The sequence below is a fragment of the Lepidochelys kempii genome, chromosome 5 (genome assembly GCF_965140285.1).
Source record: "Lepidochelys kempii isolate rLepKem1 chromosome 5, rLepKem1.hap1, whole genome shotgun sequence".
In the NCBI taxonomy this organism is placed as follows: Eukaryota; Metazoa; Chordata; order Testudines; family Cheloniidae; genus Lepidochelys; species Lepidochelys kempii.
The window spans coordinates 131,448,259-131,468,957 of record NC_136384.1 but is presented as its reverse complement, the minus strand read 5'-3'; the positions used below and the strand labels follow the sequence as shown (position 1 = coordinate 131,468,957).

The following is a 20,699-nucleotide window of genomic DNA, read 5'->3' as shown; positions in this document are numbered from 1 at the left end:
GAACTTGGAAATCCAAAAGACTAAAGGATTGAATTTGATGTATAGACATGTGCTGTTAAATTCTGTAATGTCTCTGTAAATTATGGGGCTAATGTAAAAAATTTAGGAGCAAGTCCCAGTGAAAGTCAATAGGACTTGTGCTGTCAAATTATTTTGCTGCTTTTATAAAACTCTTCTAATTGTACCTACCAAACACTAAAATAAAGTATTGTACGTCTACCACATTTGCACAAAGCAGATGTTCCATTAGATTTGCTCTTCTAGGACTTGATCCAAAACTCACTGAAACCAATGGACAGTGGGGTTTGGATCAGGCTTCTAACCTACAGCTTTTTAAATATACACATCCTAAAATACCTCTCTAGAGCAGCCTGGAATCCAAACCAGCCCTTGACAATCAGGAGGAGCAGGAGATATTGGGAATTGCTGTCAGCGGCCTGCGAAATATTTTTAAAGCACTTGATGAGTGTGAAAAGGGGACTGATAGGTTAAGCCCTCCAAATGTAGCAGTGGAGTCATGCTAGCATTTGGATATGCTCAGTGTGCTCCCTCCTCCCACATCCTGTCTTTAGCAAAACCCCACATGGGTTTGAAAAGAATACATAAGAAAAGAAAGATCTAGAAATGCCTGGGCATCTTTGCAAATGACACTGCTGATGGAGTGTGAAGACGACATCGAACAGCGAATCTTTAATTCCGAAGTGTTCTATCTGCATAGCAATTAAATTAATGAAGAGACGTCACAAAACCACATTAGGTTTCCCGTTACTCTTTCCTCTCAGCTTCCTTTTGCAATTTCTTTTTACTTAATGTCCTTTAAATGCAAGAAGAACGACACATTTGCAAAATGCGCCCAGCTATATTTCTGAAGGTGAAAAGTAGCACAGACTCATAGGGCCATATTCTCACATGGTGCAAATTGGCAGAATTCCATTGACTTTAGTGGAGCTATGCCATTTATACCAGCTAAGAATCTGACCCCTAAATTATGAATCTAAGCCTGTTTAGGACCCGCCTACACTACAAATACAGCTGAGTCAGGTGTCCTAGTTACCATACAGCTATCCACTAACACGGTTCCAGCTTCTAGCGTAGATGCGACCTGAATCATGTTCCCTAACTTGCCTAAAGTCGTGTGCATTGGAATTGTGTAGTAATCATATCTCCTGACTCTGCTGTATTTGTAGTGCATCCAGGAAACCTATGCTACATCTTGCCCTCACCAGTGCAGGAGGAGTGGAAATCAGTGGTTTTCAACCTGTGGTCCGCGGACCCCTACGTTTAAGATTTCCAAAGGGGTCTGCACGTCCATTGGAAATTTTTTTAGGGGTCCGCAAATGACAAAAAGGTTGAAAACCACTGCACTAAATTATAACAAAAACCAAAATGTGCCTCCAGTAATTCATGCAAAAATATTAAAATGCACAGTGTACAGTAACTCATTCTTTGCATTCAAGCTTCCTTGATCACAGCATCTTTTAAGAAGCTTCAGCTTCTTATTTTCCTTTTTTGCCAAGCCTGGAATATCCTCCCTTGATTTCTGAAAAGGGTTGAAAATAACATGGTTATATCCTGCAGTATCTTATCCTGCTAAAATATCTACACTTCTGTAGACAGCTTTGGGAACTGTAGGTACTATAGGCAAAACCCTATATACTCTGCAGTAAACTGGACCTAAATTTTACACTCAATTCCCTGGGTTCTGCAGCACTATTACGGAAATTCTGCAGTACCTTCAAACAAATTTGGAGGATATTTATAAATTAAGTATGAAATTGAATAACAGTTGTAATACTGTAGTCCTGATATATTTTATACTGCAGTTTCAGGTTTTGGTGTGCTATAGATTTTGTACTGGCAGCTTGTTATTAGCCCATAGAAGTGTTCATAGATGGTTTAGCAGCTGAGCAGGGGACATCAAGGTTGTGGTCTAAGCAGAGGAGTCCGAGGCATTTTGAGATAGTGGCAGAAACACAAAAGTTGGATGTTTTTGTCAAAACAGCAGTGAACCTATTAACAGTGTTGACATCAATGTGACAATCACTAGGTTTCAGAGTTAACGTTCCATTTACATAAATGAGGCAGTTCACACCTCTCAGAGCTGTCAGGGTGTCCACATACTTAGGCCAACCTTACTTCATCAGTTAGCACTTCATTAATATTTTCAAGATTTCCTCTGCAACCATAAAGACTCTAAATATATTTTTACGTGAAAGCTTGAATTGTAGAGCACAGTTCTGTGGCGGGGGGAGAATTCCATGGCAAATTCTGTAGATGCACTGTCCCAGAACACACAGTATGAAACACTGGGCTACCTCCTGTCTTGACTGAGAAAAGTCATCACAGTAACACATTGCTAGCTGCAAGGCTTGCGGAACAGGTACAGGACTGGAGGGCTCACGGTGAACAGCCTCTGCAGGATGCATGTTGCTGCTCTTCTGAACAGGATCTGCTGCTGCCAGTGCAAAGCATTTAGCTGTTGTTTGTAACATGGGTGTTCCCTGGCTCGGCTCCTAGACCCATAGGATGTGTTATAGATGAATTGTTTCCAGCATGTCCATCCAGCCCATGCTATCAAACCCGTAAGCAGCCTGCATGGTACCATATTGCATTTACATGTCAAGCAAAGGCAGAAGTACATCCACTGTGTTTTGTGGTTTGATGCATAGTTATGAGGAGTGGCAGCTCAGTACAGTAGAGGGGAACCAAGCTATATATAAGTCAGTGGATTGTAAAATCCAGAATGTCACCTAGTCAGTCTGATCTTCAGAAGAGAACTGCTTCTGAAATGGAGTAAGTTTTGGAAGTGGATCTCCTCCTCTCCCACCTTTCCCTGTCCTTCTGCAACTTCCTTCACTCCCACACACACCTTCCCCAGCTCTGCCAGCGCTTTTCACCCTGCTGTTAGGAATTGCTCGGAGACCGTCAACAATGGGCATGGGCTGACAATAAAGTGCTTCCATCATGCTGGGTGGCGCAGCTGCCTCTCTTTCATCTATTAAAACCATTTCCCTCTTTCCCACACAGGAAGCAACGGAAAAAGTTGCATGAGCGTCTTAGGCAGAGCCTTCGCTCTGAGCAGAACAACATGGTGAACATGGCCAATGGGCCCCACCGTCCCAATCCACCGCCCGAAAACGTCCAGCTGGTCAATGTAGGTAGCCGTTGCATTTATCTGAGGGCCTTTCAACTGCTGGCTGCTAAAAATGAATGATCAGGGTTTCCAAGAATGTGGGATTTCTCCACCAAGAAATGATTAGACACTTTTTAAGAAATGATTCTAATGTACAGTAAATTCAGAGCATTTTCATGGACAACCATTTCAGAAGAACATTGGATGTCAGTCACTAGATCGCTCTGTGTCGGAAGCTGAGATGTTAGAATACCAGCCTTAGCAGAAGAAACTCAGAGCTCATAGCAACGGTACTGTAAGGAAGCATGTCTTTGGAGAGGTTTCTCTACAAATAATGTACCAAGTGGATATTTAATCTTCCTGGTGTGGACTAGCCTAACTGCCAGTTGGTAGATTGTGATGCTTTTTGTTTTGTAGTCACCAGGTTACGGTCAAACCCATTTTCTTGTTCCTCAAGCCAGCAAAGGCTGGTGAATGTTGCTCACCCAGGGCCCAAAATAAATATCTGAAAAAATGTGTGTGTGTGTGTGTGTGTAGATGTGCTGTACGTTCCCCGTGTAAACCTGAGATACGTCTGTTTCTTCAGCAGTATGTATCTAAAAATGTAATATCCAGCGAACACGTCATTGAGAGAGAGACAGAGACGTCATTTTCCACAAGTCACTACACCTCGACAACGCATCACTCCACCACTGTCACCCAGACGCCCAGCCATAGGTACCAGAATGAGAAAACAAACCTCCCTGCCTAAGGAGAAACTGGTGTTGGATGTCAGTTCTGCCACCATAGCATAAAGCAGATGCATAAAAATGCACTGGTCACGGGGTTTTAATCTAAAGATGTATGAGACTTAACATCCTGCCACCGAAACTAATTATCTTCCTCGGAGTTTACTAAGACTAATGATTGTGTGGAGTTCCATTACTGGTACTGTGAATTTTAATACACACAAATTGCTGAATCGGGGCGATACTGTGTATTCTTGGAGATACTGTGAGATCACTTAGTATGGCTCTAGCTCAGGGGTTCTCAAACTTCATTACTACATGACCCCAGAAGGGAGGACCAAAGCCTGAGCCTAACCGAGTCCCTCTGCCCCAGCCCAAGGGGACCTGTATCCTGAGCCCCACCACTCAGGGCTGAAGCCAAAGACTGAGCCCCACAACTCACAGTCCCCAGCAAGTCTAACACCAGCCCTGGCGACCCCATTAAAACAGGTCCCGCTGGGGTCCCAATCCACAGTTTGAGAAGCTAATGACTGGAAAAGTCTTTCCCCCCCCCAACTTAACCACCCATTGGTATTCACAGAAATAAAACCATCTTGTCATTTGTAGGATGGCAGAATTCACACCAACTAGGGTCTTCGATTGCCATAAACTGGTATGGAGTTTAACAGGCATATCCCAAGCTGCATGTAGCCCTCGCTTTCCCATTGTTAAACTTCCATTAGCTTGCTTTCTCCTGTTCTGAATTTCAAGTAAAAGCTCTTTCTCTCCTCTTTCCCCCTCCCCTCCCCCATCAGTTGGAGTAACGGCCAGACTGAAAGCATTATCTCGGAAAGCCACTCGGTGCTTGTGAGTTCTTCCGTAGAGAACAGCAGGCCCACGAGCCCAGCAGGACCCAGAGGACGCCTCAGCGGCATGGGAGGTCCACGAGATTGCAACAGCTTCCTGAGGCACGCAAGAGAGACTCCTGACTCCTACCGAGATTCACCTCACAGCGAAAGGTACTACGAGAAATTAACTTTGCTTCCTCTAGCTGCCGGGGCAAGATGGGCTTGAAGAGATCCAGAGTGAATCCTCGTGCCTGAGGACCACAAAGAAAATTCCGTTTCTTTAGAAAATGTTCCTCCTTATTCATAAATGTGCCGAGCAGTGCCCCATTAATCTTCCTTCTTCCCTTCCTTCCTCTTCTGGTCCTGGCTCATGGCTACTGGGCATTAGTTCACATACATACAAGACCTAATTGGCCAGAGGTTCTCTCGCATATGAAGCTAGAAAAAGAGATCAAAGGGGAGACTTTTACTTAGTTCTGTTTCTCGGTTGCTTCCTGCACTCAAGTAAGGCAGCCTATGGAGTTTATGAGAGACAAAAGAGGAAGATAAAGAGGATTGATTGATCGATCCACTGGGGGAGAGATTTTTCAAAAGCACCTATGTACCTTAGGAGCACAAGCCCCTTTGTCTTTCAGTGAGATTTCTGCTCCTAAACCCCTTAGGTGCTTTTGAACAATCCCCCCCCCCCCAGTGTGTTTGTAAGTGAAAGCAGGGCTAGAACTGAAACCGGGTAGGGTGACTGACACTACTGGAGTGTCGGCAGCCTACGTGCACAGGAGAGAGAGAGGCAAAAGGGGAAACTGAACGAATAGTTACAATGCCTGTGAAGCGCTGTCGTTCTCGTCATTATAGGAGCACAGGAGAGCCCCACTCAGGATCTTTTGTGTGAGGCATTGCACTGTACAGACATGTACAGAGACAGAGTCCCTGCCTCCAGGAGCTTACAATTGGAAAGGACGAGTGGCATATGAAGGAGTGGGGGAGGGGCATACTGTCAAGTACAAACCATTTCTTTATACACTGTTGTGTTTGCAACTTTTAAAAATAATTATAAAGACATTAAGTTAGCACCAGCTAGCCCCGTCGGCCCTTTAAGCCCTCATAGGCAGCCCTAACTTAACACTGAGTGTGGTCATACAGTTCTATGGGTTAGGATATAAGAAAAATTAGAACAAACCATTGTTAGACCAGCTCTCTGAGTGTTGTGAATTCACAGGGACGGTTTAACTGCCTGTCTGTGGTAGCATTAATATGCCAAATAAGCATAATCAAAGAAGTTCTTGAGTTGTGCAGGAGACACTTTCATGAGTCAAAAAGTAGCGTGTGCAAATGACAGCAGAAGCCTACATCCTGCACTGGTTCTTACAGAGAGAGGAGCTGGCTAAGGTAGGGAAGCGTGAATAATGGACATGAGCTCTATGAATGTAGCATGTAGGAAGGCAAAACATAGCTAATGCTGGGTCATTACTAGCTGTCGCATTATTGTGAAAAAACTGCCTGTAATTTTACTCTGGAATTTAGCTTTCAATAAATGCAGCGTCTAGCAACCCCAAAATCAGGGAACCAGCTATGGCCCTGATCCAGCAGAGCACTTAAGCACATGCTTAACTTTAATCATGTGAGTAGTCCTGTTAATATTGATGGGCTCACTCGAGTGTAAAATTAAGCATGTTGTGATGGGTTCAACTCACCACTGTGGCGCCGCCTGCTGGCCATCCTGGGAATTAGCTCAGGGTTGCCAGTGCACCATTCTCAGGTGGTGTCTCGCCCATCATCACTCCTGTCTCTGCATCCAGGATCCACATCACTCCCCAGATCACGTCATCCTCTTCTGGACACAGCCCTCCAGCTGTGCCCCACTCAGTTCTTTTCCCCCTTCCAGGGGACCAACAGTTCTTCGACCAACCACTTGCCTCAGTGGCAGTCTGCAGTCCAGGTTCTAGACACTCATCCCAGTGGCAGATTGCAGTCCATGCACTGACCACTTTGCTCATGGGCCAGTGTGGGAAATAGGGGGAAGCCTGGCCCTGCCCACTGACCCAGGGACCCTATAGCCAGCAGCCACATACTGCCCCTCCTCCAGCTCTGCCATCTCCTTCCCTGGGCTACTTCCCTACAGCCCTAGCACCTCCTCTGCGCTTGTATCAGGGTCCCAGTTTGGCAGCCGTCAACCTGGAGCTTCCTCCTACTCCGCTGACCCTGCCCAGCACTGCTCTGTCCATGGTACTCCAGCCTTCTAAGCAGCCAGTCCTCCTCCCTCAAACTCCAGGGAGTGACTGCCTCTGCTCTGCTCAGCAGCCCCTTCTTATATGCGCCAGTCCGGCCCTCATTGGCTGTTCCAATAAAGCTTCTCCTGATTGGCTGTCTCTACAAGCCTTTTCCTTATTGGCTGCCTCCTGTGCAGCCTCCCCAGGTTGGCTTTAACCCCTTACATACCAGTGAGGGGCAGCCACCCCATCAAACATGTGCTTAAGTGCTTTGCTGGATTAGGGCCTATAGCAGCAAATATTGTATTCTGTACCATCTACGGGCTATATGGATTGTACTCCCAAGTTCGTGCAGATAAAATAATCATTAGTATAGCATATTTGATCTTCTGGGTGAGAAGAGAGGATGTTGTTTGCACTGCCCTTCTGGAGCGTCTAGGTTACCCCGGGCAGCATTTTGACACATTAGCAAGCTTTTTGGGTATATATCGCTTCATTCTAACGAGGAGAAAGAGGGCACCACGTCTCCAAACATTGCATTTCCTGCAAATAACATTCCAGGGGGAAATACAGGGTGCATTTTTACAATAAATCACCAGTGGCCCAAACCTGTGCCTGATGTGACCATGAACCCTGGGTGTTAAACTAGGCCTCATCTATCTTCAGCCTGCAGGAAATAAATGGCAAATTATTTCTGGGAGATGGGTGGGGGAGAGAGAGAGAGACTCTAAATTAAAGCTGAATTGGAACCATAAAAAAACCGGTTAAAATAAAAATGAAGATTCCCTTCTCCTCTAAGACTTTGCTGCGCAGGGAGTTAATGAGACAAGAATATATTCCTTCCACGCTCTGATCTCTAAGGTAAACCTGAGTCACATCTTAATTTTACTTTAAAAGCTAAATGAAGGTTGAGGACCAGCTCCTCAGCTAATGCATGTTGGCCTGGCTCCATTGAAGTCCATGGAGCGACACCAGTTTACACCTGCTGGGCACCCACCTAGTATTCAGTGGAACATATTTGCTGCATCTCACACCAGAGAAGCTTGTAGAAATCATCTCGGTGGCTGACCTAAGACCTGGTCTACACACTGTGATACAGCAGGGCCAGAGAGCAGCAGGAGTGGTCGATGGGAGGTATATAAACCCTAGGCTGATCAAGGCCTTATTCCCTGTGGACTACGGAAAGGTTACTATAGGGTAATTGGAGCACCTGGAGCCAATTAAGGCCCCACCCAAGACCTAATAAAAAAACCCTGCTTCAGTCAGACAGAGAGAAGGAAGAAGAGCTGACTAGAGTATGGAGGAGTATTGCTGTTAGCCAGAGGACCAGGGGAAGGGAAACCCTGCCCAAGCAGAGCAGAGGGACTCCCCTGGCACAGAGGACTGAGGGAAACCCTACCCAAGGGGAGAGAGGGAAAGCAGCCCGCAAAGCTGAAAGGGCTGGGACCCAGGATAGGAGAGCGGACGTGGGTCCCTTCCCCGCTCCCCTCTCTCTCCCACCGAGGCACTAGCAGAGCCCACAACGCCCAAGAACAGGGGCAAGGGGCGGCGCCCTGGCCCACCACACCAAGAAAAAGTGCAGGACCCATCACAGTAGCACTGGCCATTTTCCACAACTCAAAGTGATTTGTGTTGATTTCATTAAACCACTGCATTTCTGTGTGTGGATCCTCTTATATAAGTTTAAACCTGGATTCTATCCATTTAGTTTATGTCGGTAAATTTACAGACACACGCTAAACTGATACACCCAGTTTTAAACCCGTATAATTGTCATGGGAACATATGACATAGGGCTGGAAAGGACCTCCTGGGTCATCTAGACCAGTCCCCTCCTGTGACAGGAAACTCCATCATATAATCCCATTCACAAACATATCACATGCCATCCAGGTGTATCTCTATCCGTGCGTCAATACACAATGTTGGACCGGTTTAACTAAACCAAATGAAGTGAAACTTCCTGTCAGCAGCACTTGTTGGGTGGAAGGTTCTATCCCTTCAGCACCAGTTATAGAAAGATTTGAATAGAACAGAGAGCTCCTGAATATAAGGAAAAAGAGGGAATGATTTAATTCTGTTATTCGACACACACACCTATTCATTCCTCTCTGGTCTCACGGTGGCCAACTTGATTCATTGCCACAAACGGTTACAGCTGTCGTTTTTTCCCTAGAAACAAAGGGCAGATGTAAATCAGCAGAGCACCACTGAAATCCATGGAACTATACCCGTTTACTACAGCTGAGAATCTAACCCAATTTCCCCTCCTTCCAATTATCCTGCTGTGTTTAATCAAGGGGAATATGCAGAACTGAGTCATGCTTTGGATAACAATTTTGGATTTAGACTGATTTTGACAATTTCAGACTCAGATAACTATTCACCAATTAAAAATAAAATGCACTTATCAGCAGTAGGCCTGTAACTTGTAAAGACGAGGGTATGTCTTAAATTTGGATACAACTGAAATTCAAGCTGGTGAAGTGCAGGGAAAGGAAAAACAGGCAAAACTAAACAATGTTAAATGTCATGCTGGGCACTGTGCCTTTGATCAGACATTTTGAGCCAGATCCTCAGCTGGGGTGAATTAGCCTGGCTTCCCTGAGTGCAGGGGAACTACACTGATTTACACCAACAGAGGATCTGGCCCTTTGTCTTTCTTGTTTGAACGTCAGTAGGACTTTTGTTTTAAGGGTCGGCTGCCTACCTGGCAGCTTAGCTCCATTTATAAAAATCACCTTCAACTGCTAACCTTCCCCAGAAGGATACCAAGGGACACTGAGTACATTCTCTAGAGGGACCATTAATACTGAGCCAAACCGTCCTTTGTGTCGGCTCTTGTTTCCACACAGGGGACAGGAAATGCTATGTGTTTTGATTTCTGAAGCTGTTGCCGGGTCATTCTGTCAAGGGGCTGGCTCCTCATGCCCCCACAGAACTGGCAAGGAGATTGTGTGCAGCGGGGGGAAGGTGTGTCCTGAAAAAAGACCTTACACGGATCATATTCCACGTAAGGAACAGCTGCCATTTTAAAATGCTATTTTACGCATTTAAAAGCCAGCTCAGTGCTCTAAGACAGGATGGTTTCTCCAGGGGTCAGCACCCAGATGCTTCCACTGAACAAGGTGGAGATTCCAGTTCATTTTGGAAACTCAGGCCCGATATGTTCTAACATTAGGGGTCCACCTAAGTACTCTGGTTCCAGTTCTGATGGAACTACTGTCACTGTAAAGAACTACTTAATCAACATGAGTAAAGGTGGCAAAATCTGCCCCTCTGTTTTTACCAGAGATATGCAGGCTCAAGCTTCAGATAGCCTCAGCTCTGCTCATTTTAGTTCTTTTTCCCTGCTCATTCCCTCAAGTCCCAGACATGGGGCAAATGTTTTCTGGAACAACAAACACTACAATTTTTATAAACTACTTGCAACTGCATTGTGTTTCTTTCATCTCCTGCTCCCTCACTCCTGTCGCTGGACTCGCCAAAGAACTGAAAATACTTCCCCTGCTCTTCCAATAACCTTGCACCTCTGGTTTCATCAAATTCATCTCCTCTCTCACTTTTCCCCATAAGCACAAAAGCATTCTAAGCTAACACACCATGTGGCTAATAACATTGGGAATGTCTGTCCGTCAGGTGCATTGATTATGGGAGCACTGACAAAGGCTGCTGCGTTTTTCAGTGATGGCCTAAATGAAAAGCAGTATGCATGCCCTACTGCCAGGATTATCCCTGCACGCAGCTGCGTGCACATGTCAGATCCACCGCTCGCATGCATGCATGCAACATCCAGTGGGCAGGTGCAAGACAAGCGCATGCAAAAATATATCTTGACAATTGCATGCATTAGAAAATGAATTCCTTTATTCCCAAGGGTATCTCACGTGACATCACAAACGTGGGACACGGATAATATGGCAATGATTTGTTCCTCAAAGATGGCCTTTCTTATGTTTTCTCTTATGTTTATTCCTTCTCCACCTTTATGGGGCCTTTTTGTATGTGTTCTTATTCAGGTATGTATCAGCTATGACCACACCGGCTCGCATGTCACCTGTTGATTTCCACACTCCAAGTTCTCCAAAGTCCCCCCTTTCAGAAATGTCTCCACCGGTATCCAGCTTAACTGTATCTGTCCCTTCTGTGGCGGTCAGTCCCTTTATGGAAGAGGAGAGGCCTCTGCTCCTGGTGACGCCACCTCGGTTACGGGAGAAGTATGACCATCACATTCAGCAGTTCAACTCCTTCCACCACAATCCTGCCCATGAGAGCAACAGTCCGCCACCTAGTCCTCTGAGGATAGTAGAGGACGAGGAATATGAAACCACACAGGAGTATGAGCCAGCACAAGAGCCCCCAAAGAAACTAGTCAACAGCCGGAGGGCAAAAAGAACAAAGCCCAACGGCCACATTTCCAACAGATTAGAAGTGGACACCGACACAAGCTCTGAGAGCAGTAGCTCTGAGAGTGAAACAGAAGATGAAAGAATAGGTGAGGATACACCTTTCCTGAGCATACAGAACCCCATGGCAACCAGCCTAGAGCCAGCCACTGCATACCGACTGGCTGACAGCAGGACTAACCCAACTAGCCGGTTCTCCACACAGGAAGAATTACAAGCAAGGTTGTCCAGTGTAATAGCTAATCAAGACCCTATTGCTGTATAAAACATAAACAAAACGCATAGATTCACATGTAAAACTTTATTTTATATAATGAAGTATTCCACCTTTAAATTAAACAATTTATTTTATTTTAGCAAATTCCACTAATAGAAAACAGGAGGGGGAAAAAAACTTTTATAAATTAAATATATGTATGTACAAAGGTGTTATGTGCCATATGTAGCAATTTTTTACAGTATTTCAAAAATGAGAAAGATATCAATGGTGCCTTTATGTTATGTTATGTTGAGAGCAAGTTTTGTACTGTTACAGTAATTGCTGTTCCACGGTATTTTGCAGAACCTTCCGACCTTCAATTCTCCTGGCTTTTTTGTGCATTGCATTATGGTAACTGGATGTATGACTGGCAAGAATTGCAAAAGTCCCTATGTTTGCTTGTAGTAGACCCCCGCCCCCAATCACAATACCCTATAATGGCATACCCACCAACAAAACAATACTGTTTTCTTCTATAAGAGGTTTTATTTGCTTTCCGTATCTGAAAGGAGTTGTGTCTGCTCTCTTCCAGCCAACAGGTTTGCTTCATTGGGCACTGGAATAATAGTACATCAAACAGCGTGCTACTGTTAATGACAGCAGGATAACAAAAATTGCATTAAATAATGTTACATATTGGAAAGAGAGTAATGCTGTGATTTTAAACTGAGTATATTATTAATCAGAAATCAGCTTGTACTCACTAGGAACTGTCATTACATTTTTTTCCAGATATTAGTTGTCCTAGTTATCCCTTAGAAAATGGGCTCAGAGTAGCAAAGGCTGTGAACCCAGGACTTGACAAAAGAACAAGATTTCTATTCGCTTAAGTTACTGGGAAAAATACACCCGGTGTCTGTAACCAGACAAGGAAAAGAACTAGCTGGGGAAAAAAGCCACTAATAAAAGTGCAGCCATTTTTACCCGTATTTTTAATGTTGATTTTTAATAGACAAGTGAGTCTTTGTTTCCAAGGGGACACGGTGAGAAAAAAACAACAGGAAACCTGTAACAATGTCTACTCTGTGACTCGTTGGAGCTGCGATTAGAGTGAGAGTCATCCTTGCACACAGAAAGGACGTGCAGCCAAATCAATTTGCTGAATAGCTAAACAGAGCCCTGGTGGGAAAGGCACAGCGGAAGAATCACTGAGTTCATATCTGGTGACCTGATTTTTTTAATAGTTCTATGAAAAAGCCCATTTCTGTAGACAAACACGCTGCGCCGTTTAGCCCCACAATGTGCACCGGTGTTTGTGCATTAGAATCTTTGACTGGTCATAGGCAAGTGTGGGATCGATACTGGAGTTATTGCACCCTTTCAGACAGAAGCAAATTGCCTCTTTTGCACCAAATTCTGATCAGTTTAGTGGGGTGACCCCCTCATTTGATTCTGATTTTACATTCAGCTGGCACAATGCAGACTCAGGACTGATGTAAATAGCAAGCATTCTGCATGGACCCCTGGGAGTACGAATAGGAGAACATCAGTGCTGTGAGCATTGCTGATCCTAACTAGGAACCATTTCAGGACAACAAAAATTTCAGCCGTGATTTACTCTTGGGGCCACATCCCGATCCCACTTACACGGGTGTAAATCAGAATATATCAAGGCGATTATGCCAGATATACACCAGTGGAACTAAGGTCGCAATTCAGCAAACCTCTAAGCACATGCTTATCTTTAGCATTTGCTCAAGTCCCATTGACATCAGTAAGACATGAGTAAAGTTAAGCAGATGCTGAAGTGCTTTGCTGAACAGGTTGGACAGCTCATTCAGGGTCTAAAAGCAGCATCTGGCCTATTGTGGTAAATGAAACTGCTCAGTACTCTGGATGAAGGCGGGGAGCTACAGTACTGTGTTATCAAAGCAGACAACGTCAGCTTCACTTTTGCTTTGAGATGAGAGTACTTAGCCGTCTGATCAAGCAGCCTGAGATCTTAGGACAGCAGGGAAATGGTGACAAGATTAAAGGGAGAATCTTTCTGATGGAAGGGAAAGCAAGGGCAGGTGATTTTCAGTGAAAGAGCTCAGGCAGTGGGCTCAGTCGTACTTGCATATCGCTGCGCATTTAAAAAGCATATGGGAGACTGCAGAGTTTTTAATTAATGTGTTACCAAGACTCATATTCCTTCCCAGTTTTCCCTCTTCTTTTGTATGCATTGCTGTATTTTCACTGTGCTTAACCACTGTCTTTGTATTGCATCTACACACAACCAGGGCCCTGTGTAAATTCTGGATGCCGTGCGCTCATTTCATATGTTAGTCATTATTGCTGTTGGCAGTGTGGGAGAGCTAGTGGTCTCAGCAGAGACCAGGGCCCCATTTTGCTAGGAACTATACAAACACATAGTAAGACGAAGTGGCTGGGGTTTTCAAAGAGGCCTAAGTGGTTTAGGAACAAAAGTCTTATTGACTGTCAATGGGACTTGTGCTCCCAAGTCACTTAGGTACTTTTGAAAATCCAACCCAGTCCTGCCCCAGTGAGCTTACTAAATAGACTAGATGGCCAAAGGGTGGGAGGGGAAAGAGAGGGAAAGTGACCTGCCCAAGGCTGCACCACTGGGAATAGAGCCCCAATCTCCTGGGTCCACATTCAGTGCCCCATCCACTGAAGCACGCCATGTCTTGGTGACCTCTGTGGCTTTTCACAGATTAATCGGGGGGAGTGGGGCTGATCACATGAAAGCAGAATAAATTACTTACAACACTGAAAGTATTATCAAAGATTACAGAAGAGCACTACAAAATGGAAGTCTGTGCCTTGTGCACGTGGGACACCTGGGAAAATCTGTTATATTCTTCTGATTGCATTGTCAAGTTCTCAAGCCAAAGGAGCTGCCCCAGTGTACAGGTGGAGTAAGGCACAACAGAGCATGAGCCCTGAGAGCTTTAAGCTGGGGTTTTCAGAGATGCGTGTGCTCAATGAGTGTCAATGGGAGTTGGCTGCCTAACTCCCTTAGACGCCTTTGGAAATCCCAGCAAAAACCAAACGTGTGTTAAGTCAGTAGAGTTACCCTGGTTTTGCACCAGTGTAACATAGCAGAATTTGGCCCCTTGCATGAGCCATATTAGAAATATGCACTGAGAATGGTAGGACCTAGCTCTGCACAGTCTGAGATGAGGTTAACGAACCAGTAACCTGGCTAGCCCTGACACTGTTGCGGCCTGTTGCCTCCTGGAGATGGGCTTCAGCCTGCAAGAGGTGCTGAGCAATCCCTGGACCTGCTGCTCACCTCGCAGGACTGAGGGGGAGGAAACTCAACTCTCAGCATTAGAGCAAACATGTTTTCCGGTGGCAGGCCAAGTCATCTCTTGGGGCCATTTGCTGCACTCTTTGTACTATTGGGGTCCCTTTAACAATGTGCAACCCCCTGGCAGCCTCACTGTCCCTCTGCTAAAACTCACAGTAAGTGCAACAGCAGTCCGAGGGGGAACGAAGACTCGGTGGCTGTAAAATGACCCTGAGTTCCATGACCATGACATTTACCCCAGCAGGACGTATTTATACTAAGCAGTTTTGCATTTTGGGAAATTCTGCATGATTAGAGGATCCCGTCAGGGTGAACAATGGAAAGTGGTGTGTAAAACGTGGGGGCCTGATCCTCAGCTGGTATAAATCAGTGCAGTACCATAGCTGCTGATTTACACTTGCTGAGAATCTGGCCCTGTATCCTCACATTTGTGTTTTCCCCCATCTCCCACCTCATCCGGCAAAATTTCTCCCTGGGTGTGAAAGGACCATCATTTCGCTTTGCTTTGCCATGGAAACAATAAAACTTTCTTTCCTTGCTCTTGTTTCATGACAATGAAGCATCGTCTCCTGTTTTCATCCAGCGACTATATCTTTGTACAGATTACAAACCATTACTCGTGCATTCAGAATAGCAAACTTGTACCTGCTAAAAGGGCATGTCGCCCACTGGCAAACATAAGCAAAGCCTGTTCTCTGTCTTCGATACTGGCTAGATTCCATCAGCCACACTGACTTCCAGTGAGAAGAGCACCTATGAAATGCTGCAGAGAAATGCAGACAAAGAAAATGGCCACATATCATTATTTTAATGATATATTCTGTTGTAAATACATCTTGTACATACTTGAATGTTTTCCTCCATCATTTATTGTCTTTCTGAGTTACGTGTCAATGATGCTCTCTCAATTCCTTGTGTAACACTGTAAATACCATAATGTCCTTTATTATTTATACTTAGGCATTTAACACAGAGAGAGTTGGCTTCATATTATTTGAAGATATATGTCAAAAATAGGTTTTGTTTTCCTTTTGCTTTAAAATTGTCATGTATCCTCTTGTTTCTCTTTTCCTTTAAAAAAAATAATTTATTGTTGAGAAGAGAGGATTGTATCTGTAATGAAACTGTTCAAAGAATGCACCCTGGAAGGCCGTAAGGTACTGATAAACTAAAGAATTTATTATCCCCATTTGGAAGCAAGGAGCAAGTGTTGATTTATTTAAGGGTTCCGTTGCAGTAAAAGAGGTGCTGGAATAAACTGCTGCTGTCTGGGGCTGGCACAGTGGCTCAGCAGACTCCGTCAGTCCTGTCGGGCTCCCTGGCCCAGATACGACTCTCCAGCGACAACCTTGTCTAGTGTCAACATTTGTTTTGGTGAGTTACGTGGTCATTTGGGCCTGATTTTTCTCTCGTGTCCTAATTTCTGGAGTCGAGTTTGCCATCCCGTCCTCTGACTCCTTTGTTCCTAGAGATTGCGGGTCTAATTGCTGCTGAGCAGTTTGGCGTAGACCAGGGTTCAGTAATGAATCATAGAATCATAGAATCATAGAATATCAGGGTTGGAAGGGACCCCAGAAGGTCATCTAGTCCAACCCCCTGCTCAAAGCAGGACCAATTCCCAGTTAAATCATCCCAGCCAGGGCTTTGTCAAGCCTGACCTTAAAAACCTCTAAGGAAGGAGATTCTACCACCTCCCTAGGTAACGCATTCCAGTGTTTCACCACCCTCTTAGTGAAAAAGTTTTTCCTAATATCCAATCTAAACCTCCCCCACTGCAACTTGAGACCATTACTCCTCGTTCTGTCATCTGCTACCATTGAGAACAGTCTAGAGCCATCCTCTTTGGAACCCCCTTTCAGGTAGTTGAAAGCAGCTATCAAATCCCCCCTCATTCTTCTCTTCTGCAGGCTAAACAATCCCAGCTCCCTCAGCCTCTCCTCATAACTCATGTGTTCCAGTCCCCTAATCATTTTTGTTGCCCTTCGCTGGACTCGCTCCAATTTATCCACATCCTTCTTGAAGTGTGGGGCCCAAAACTGGACACAGTACTCCAGATGAGGCCTCACCAATGTCGAATAGAGGGGAACGATCACGTCCCTCGATCTGCTCGCTATGCCCCTACTTATACAGCCCAAAATGCCATTGGCCTTCTTGGCAACAAGGGCACACTGCTGACTCATATCCAGCTTCTCGTCCACTGTCACCCCTAGGTCCTTTTCCGCAAAACTGCTGCCTAGCCATTCGGTCCCTAGTCTGTAGCTGTGCATTGGGTTCTTCCGTCCTAAGTGCAGGACCCTGCACTTATCCTTATTGAACCTCATCAGATTCCTTTTGGCCCAATCTTCCAATTGGTCTAGGTCCTTCTGTATCCTATCCCTCCCCTCCAGCGTATCTACCACTCCTCCCAGTTTAGTATCATCCGAAAATTTGCTGAGAGTGCAATCCACACCATCCTCCAGATCATTTATGAAGATATTGAATAAAACCGGCCCCAGGACCGACCCTTGGGGCACTCCACTTGATACCGGCTGCCAACTAGACATGGAGCCATTGATCACTAAATAGATGGAAAGATAGATATAGATGGAAAGATTTTTGGATATGAAATTTAAGACACTCCCGCATCAATACGTTGCTCGTTTAATAGCAGTTCCTGGTCCAGTTTTGTCAATCTTTCTTCCAAGGAAAGTGTCCCAATTTTTGTGTTGGGTTCCTTCTCTACTTTGTTTCTTTGAGGCTGTGTTGCTGTCAGCTGGAGCATTCAAGCCAAGGTTTAAAAGTGCTCACAGTCGGGGCTGGATTTTCTAAAGACCTGATTTTTGTTTGTTGTTTTACGTATTGTTGTAGCACCTAAGAGCCCCAGCACGGATCAGGACTCTAGAGAGCAGTGATACTCAGACCTTAGTGGGTCAGGAGCCAAATTAACGATCCACATTCCCCAAAGGAGCCACAGGAGTGTAAATTCATTGTTTCATTTATATATATATATATATATATATTTCATTTATATATATATAATTCTCCCAGCAAAATGACTGACCAAGTATTTTTATTTTATTAACTACAATTGGTTAATAACATAGTAACAGCCTCCTGATTGGTTAATAGCTTAGATTGGTTAATAATTAAACCACATGGTGTTTTAACATCATGTGGTGCAAAGAGCCACTTGCGGCTCGCAAGCCTCAGTCTGAGTCTTGCTGGTATAGCGCTAAGCATTGTACAGACAGAACATAAAGACAGCTCTTGCCCCAGTCGACTTACAAGTTTAGCATCCCATTGTTCTTCTAAGTGAGAGCTGAGTTCTTCTGACACTGGGGATCATCCCAGAAGTGCTGGCTTGGGCCGAGAGCTCAGGCTTGCTCCTTTCACAGCTCGACATGGTTGAGTTCTAGTCTCTATAAGTCTCCAGTGGGTGAGGCAGCAGATGGACAGAAAGACCTTCAGAGCAAAGGAGGAGGGGCGCCTGCCTGTGTGGTTTGCAGCAGGGGAAAGGGCATACTGCAAGTGGAGTTCCACAGGGCCGCAACGTCTGGGCTTGGGCGGGGGACTCCCGGACCTAATTTGCTTTGTCTCAGGTGCAGCTGAGCGAGCGCAGAAGAAGAAGGTTTAAAATGCCCAGCCGGCTCCTGGCTGAGCCGTGCGTCTTGGCGCATGCCAAGCCGTACGGGTTGCCCTCATTTCCACTTGGGGGAAGCAGGCCCAGAGATGGCGATTCCTGTGAGCACTCTGTCAACAGCCTCTTCTGCCTGCTTTTGTGAACTCCTTGGGCCTCAGTCCCATTTCCACCCAGGCCCTTTTACACCACATTAACAGAGTAAAGGGGACGTGTGCAAAGGAGAATCAGGCCCAAGTCTCACCCAGGTGGTTAGACAGCCTGGTATTCTGCTGGACCCATGTGTTTGCCACAGGAGTACCATTGTCGGTATTATTGGCTTTTATCGGGCTTATCTGATTTGCTGCCAAACCTTTCCTGCCACTCACGGCCAATTGAACGCATGTGGGAGGAGAGACAGTAGTAGAACCCCAATATGTCTATGGCACTGTGAATTCTCTTTGCCTTCGGAGAATTTATTTTCCAAGGTCTCCTTTGGCCTGTGCACCCTTCTGTAGCTCTCTGGGCAGAATTGCTATTTTAAAGACACTGCTCCCTGGTAGCCCTTTGCAGCGCATCTTGGGAAGCATCGGCAGGCCTGTTTGCCGTATTCCTGGCCAGAGTGCACTGCCGGGAGAGAGGGTAAGGGCTGCACAATTTGCTCATGATGGGTAGCAAGAAGTGGAGAGTTTTAGCGAGTTATGGGAATTCGTCTGTGCCTGACTCGAATTTGGCCAAAATCTGATGGCAAACAGAGGCAAAACTGCCAAAAGCGGTCTGCTCAGCTACTTTATAATACCACACTCCCTTTCCCAGCACATTGCAGACACATCCGTGCTTCACAGGAATGAGCTGAGATCCATATTTTTTCATATCACTCTTCTGGTCCATCAACATGTTGAGTTGGAGAGGATTCATATACAAATCAAATCTGAACGGGCCATTCCTCACACCCCAAATCCTGTCAAAGAGACAAGCCCAGCATCACCGTCACACTGGAGCTGCTAGCTGGCACACCTCCACGATGTGACATGCACAAGGGCTGTGCCTAAAAGGAACACGAGGACTTGTGGCCCCTTAGAGCCTAACAAATTTATTAGAGCATAAGCTTTCGGGGGCTACAGCCCACTTCATCGGATGCACAGAATGGAACATAGAGTAAGGAGATCTGTACGTGCCTGTGCTCTGTGGAGGCTGCCCGGTAAAGCTGGCTCCCCTGGAAGTCACACCCTTTGAGCAGCGTGGAATAACTGCTCCAGCAGCAGCATGGGAGAGGCGCCCCCGGGCAGGAACAATCTCTCCTGGGGCTACTTGTCTGGCATGGACAAGGTTGCTTTGTTGGGTGAGTGTAGAGGGGGAGTGAGAAGCATGCCTCTCTCTCTCATCTGTCGACCCCCTTTTTGGAGTCCTACAGGGGTAACAAGGAGGAAGGATGGTCCAGTGGTCAGGGCACAAGCCTAGGACTTAGGAGACCCAGCCTCAGTTCCCAACTCTGCCACAGAGAGCCCGTTTGACCTTGAGAATGTCACTTAGCCTCTCTGCGCCTCCGTTCCAAGCAGTGCAATGGGGATAATAGCAGCAGGTGTTGCAAGGATTAATACATTAAAACCATGAGGCAATCAGCTGCTGCAGAGAGGGGAGCCCGCTAAATACTTTAGGTTGAGTGAGCAGCCCCCTGCTTGCAGAGTGCTGGGAGCACAGACTGCTGCTGTGGCAGGCACTTGTGCCAGGGCAGGGCAACTTCGTGCAACCCCCTAGACACCGGTGCAAGGGCCACCCACAGGAAATGCCCAGGCTCGTGTGCCCACATCCCCTTGGGCCACGCAGCATGTGTGCTGAACTTGGCTGTGTTCACCTGACACAGTCACGCTGCGTTATACATTGAACAAGGCGGACAACACTAAAAACATCTCCTACGGTGGGCTAGGAGACAGCTCCCCATTGGAGGTGCAGTAGAGTGTAGGGCCCTGGGAGCACCGTGTCCCACTATATCTGCAAGGGGGATAGATGTAGGCTTGATCCAGTCCTCAAGGAAGGTGTTTATGAGTGAGGCCTAGGCAGGGATACTTGCCTTGGGAGGAGCGACTGTTTAAAGCTGTAATCATCCCTCCTACATGACCCCACTGGTGCAAAATTAGTATGTCTCCTTCCTGCAGTAGTTCACCATGCCTGGAGAGGCGTTAACGAGTCCTCAATATGCAGCATGGCTCCTGCTCTAGGTTCCTTCGCTGACATTGACATGGTGGGACTGAATGGAGCATGAACGGATTATTTGGCAAATCATTTAC

At 45.9% G+C, this 20,699-nt stretch overlaps 1 protein-coding gene across 11 annotated transcripts in view; it reads left to right on the top strand.

The window, feature by feature from the left end:
* The window catches only part of NRG1 (neuregulin 1), a 703,230-nt gene extending 687,218 nt beyond the window's left edge, over positions 1 to 16,012 (top strand). For 10 of the 11 annotated variants that reach the window (XM_073345927.1, XM_073345922.1, XM_073345924.1 and 7 more), the window contains 4 exons: positions 3,028 to 3,154; positions 3,720 to 3,850; positions 4,656 to 4,859; positions 10,915 to 16,012. In XM_073345927.1, the coding sequence (XP_073202028.1) occupies positions 3,028 to 3,154; positions 3,720 to 3,850; positions 4,656 to 4,859; positions 10,915 to 11,566 (1,114 nt within the window). In that variant the 3' untranslated portion in view covers positions 11,567 to 16,012. The remainder of the gene's footprint in view (positions 1 to 3,027; positions 3,155 to 3,719; positions 3,851 to 4,655; positions 4,860 to 10,914) is intronic. The other variant, XM_073345921.1, reaches the window with a different exon arrangement.
* The last annotated feature ends 4,687 nt before the right edge of the window (positions 16,013 to 20,699 follow it).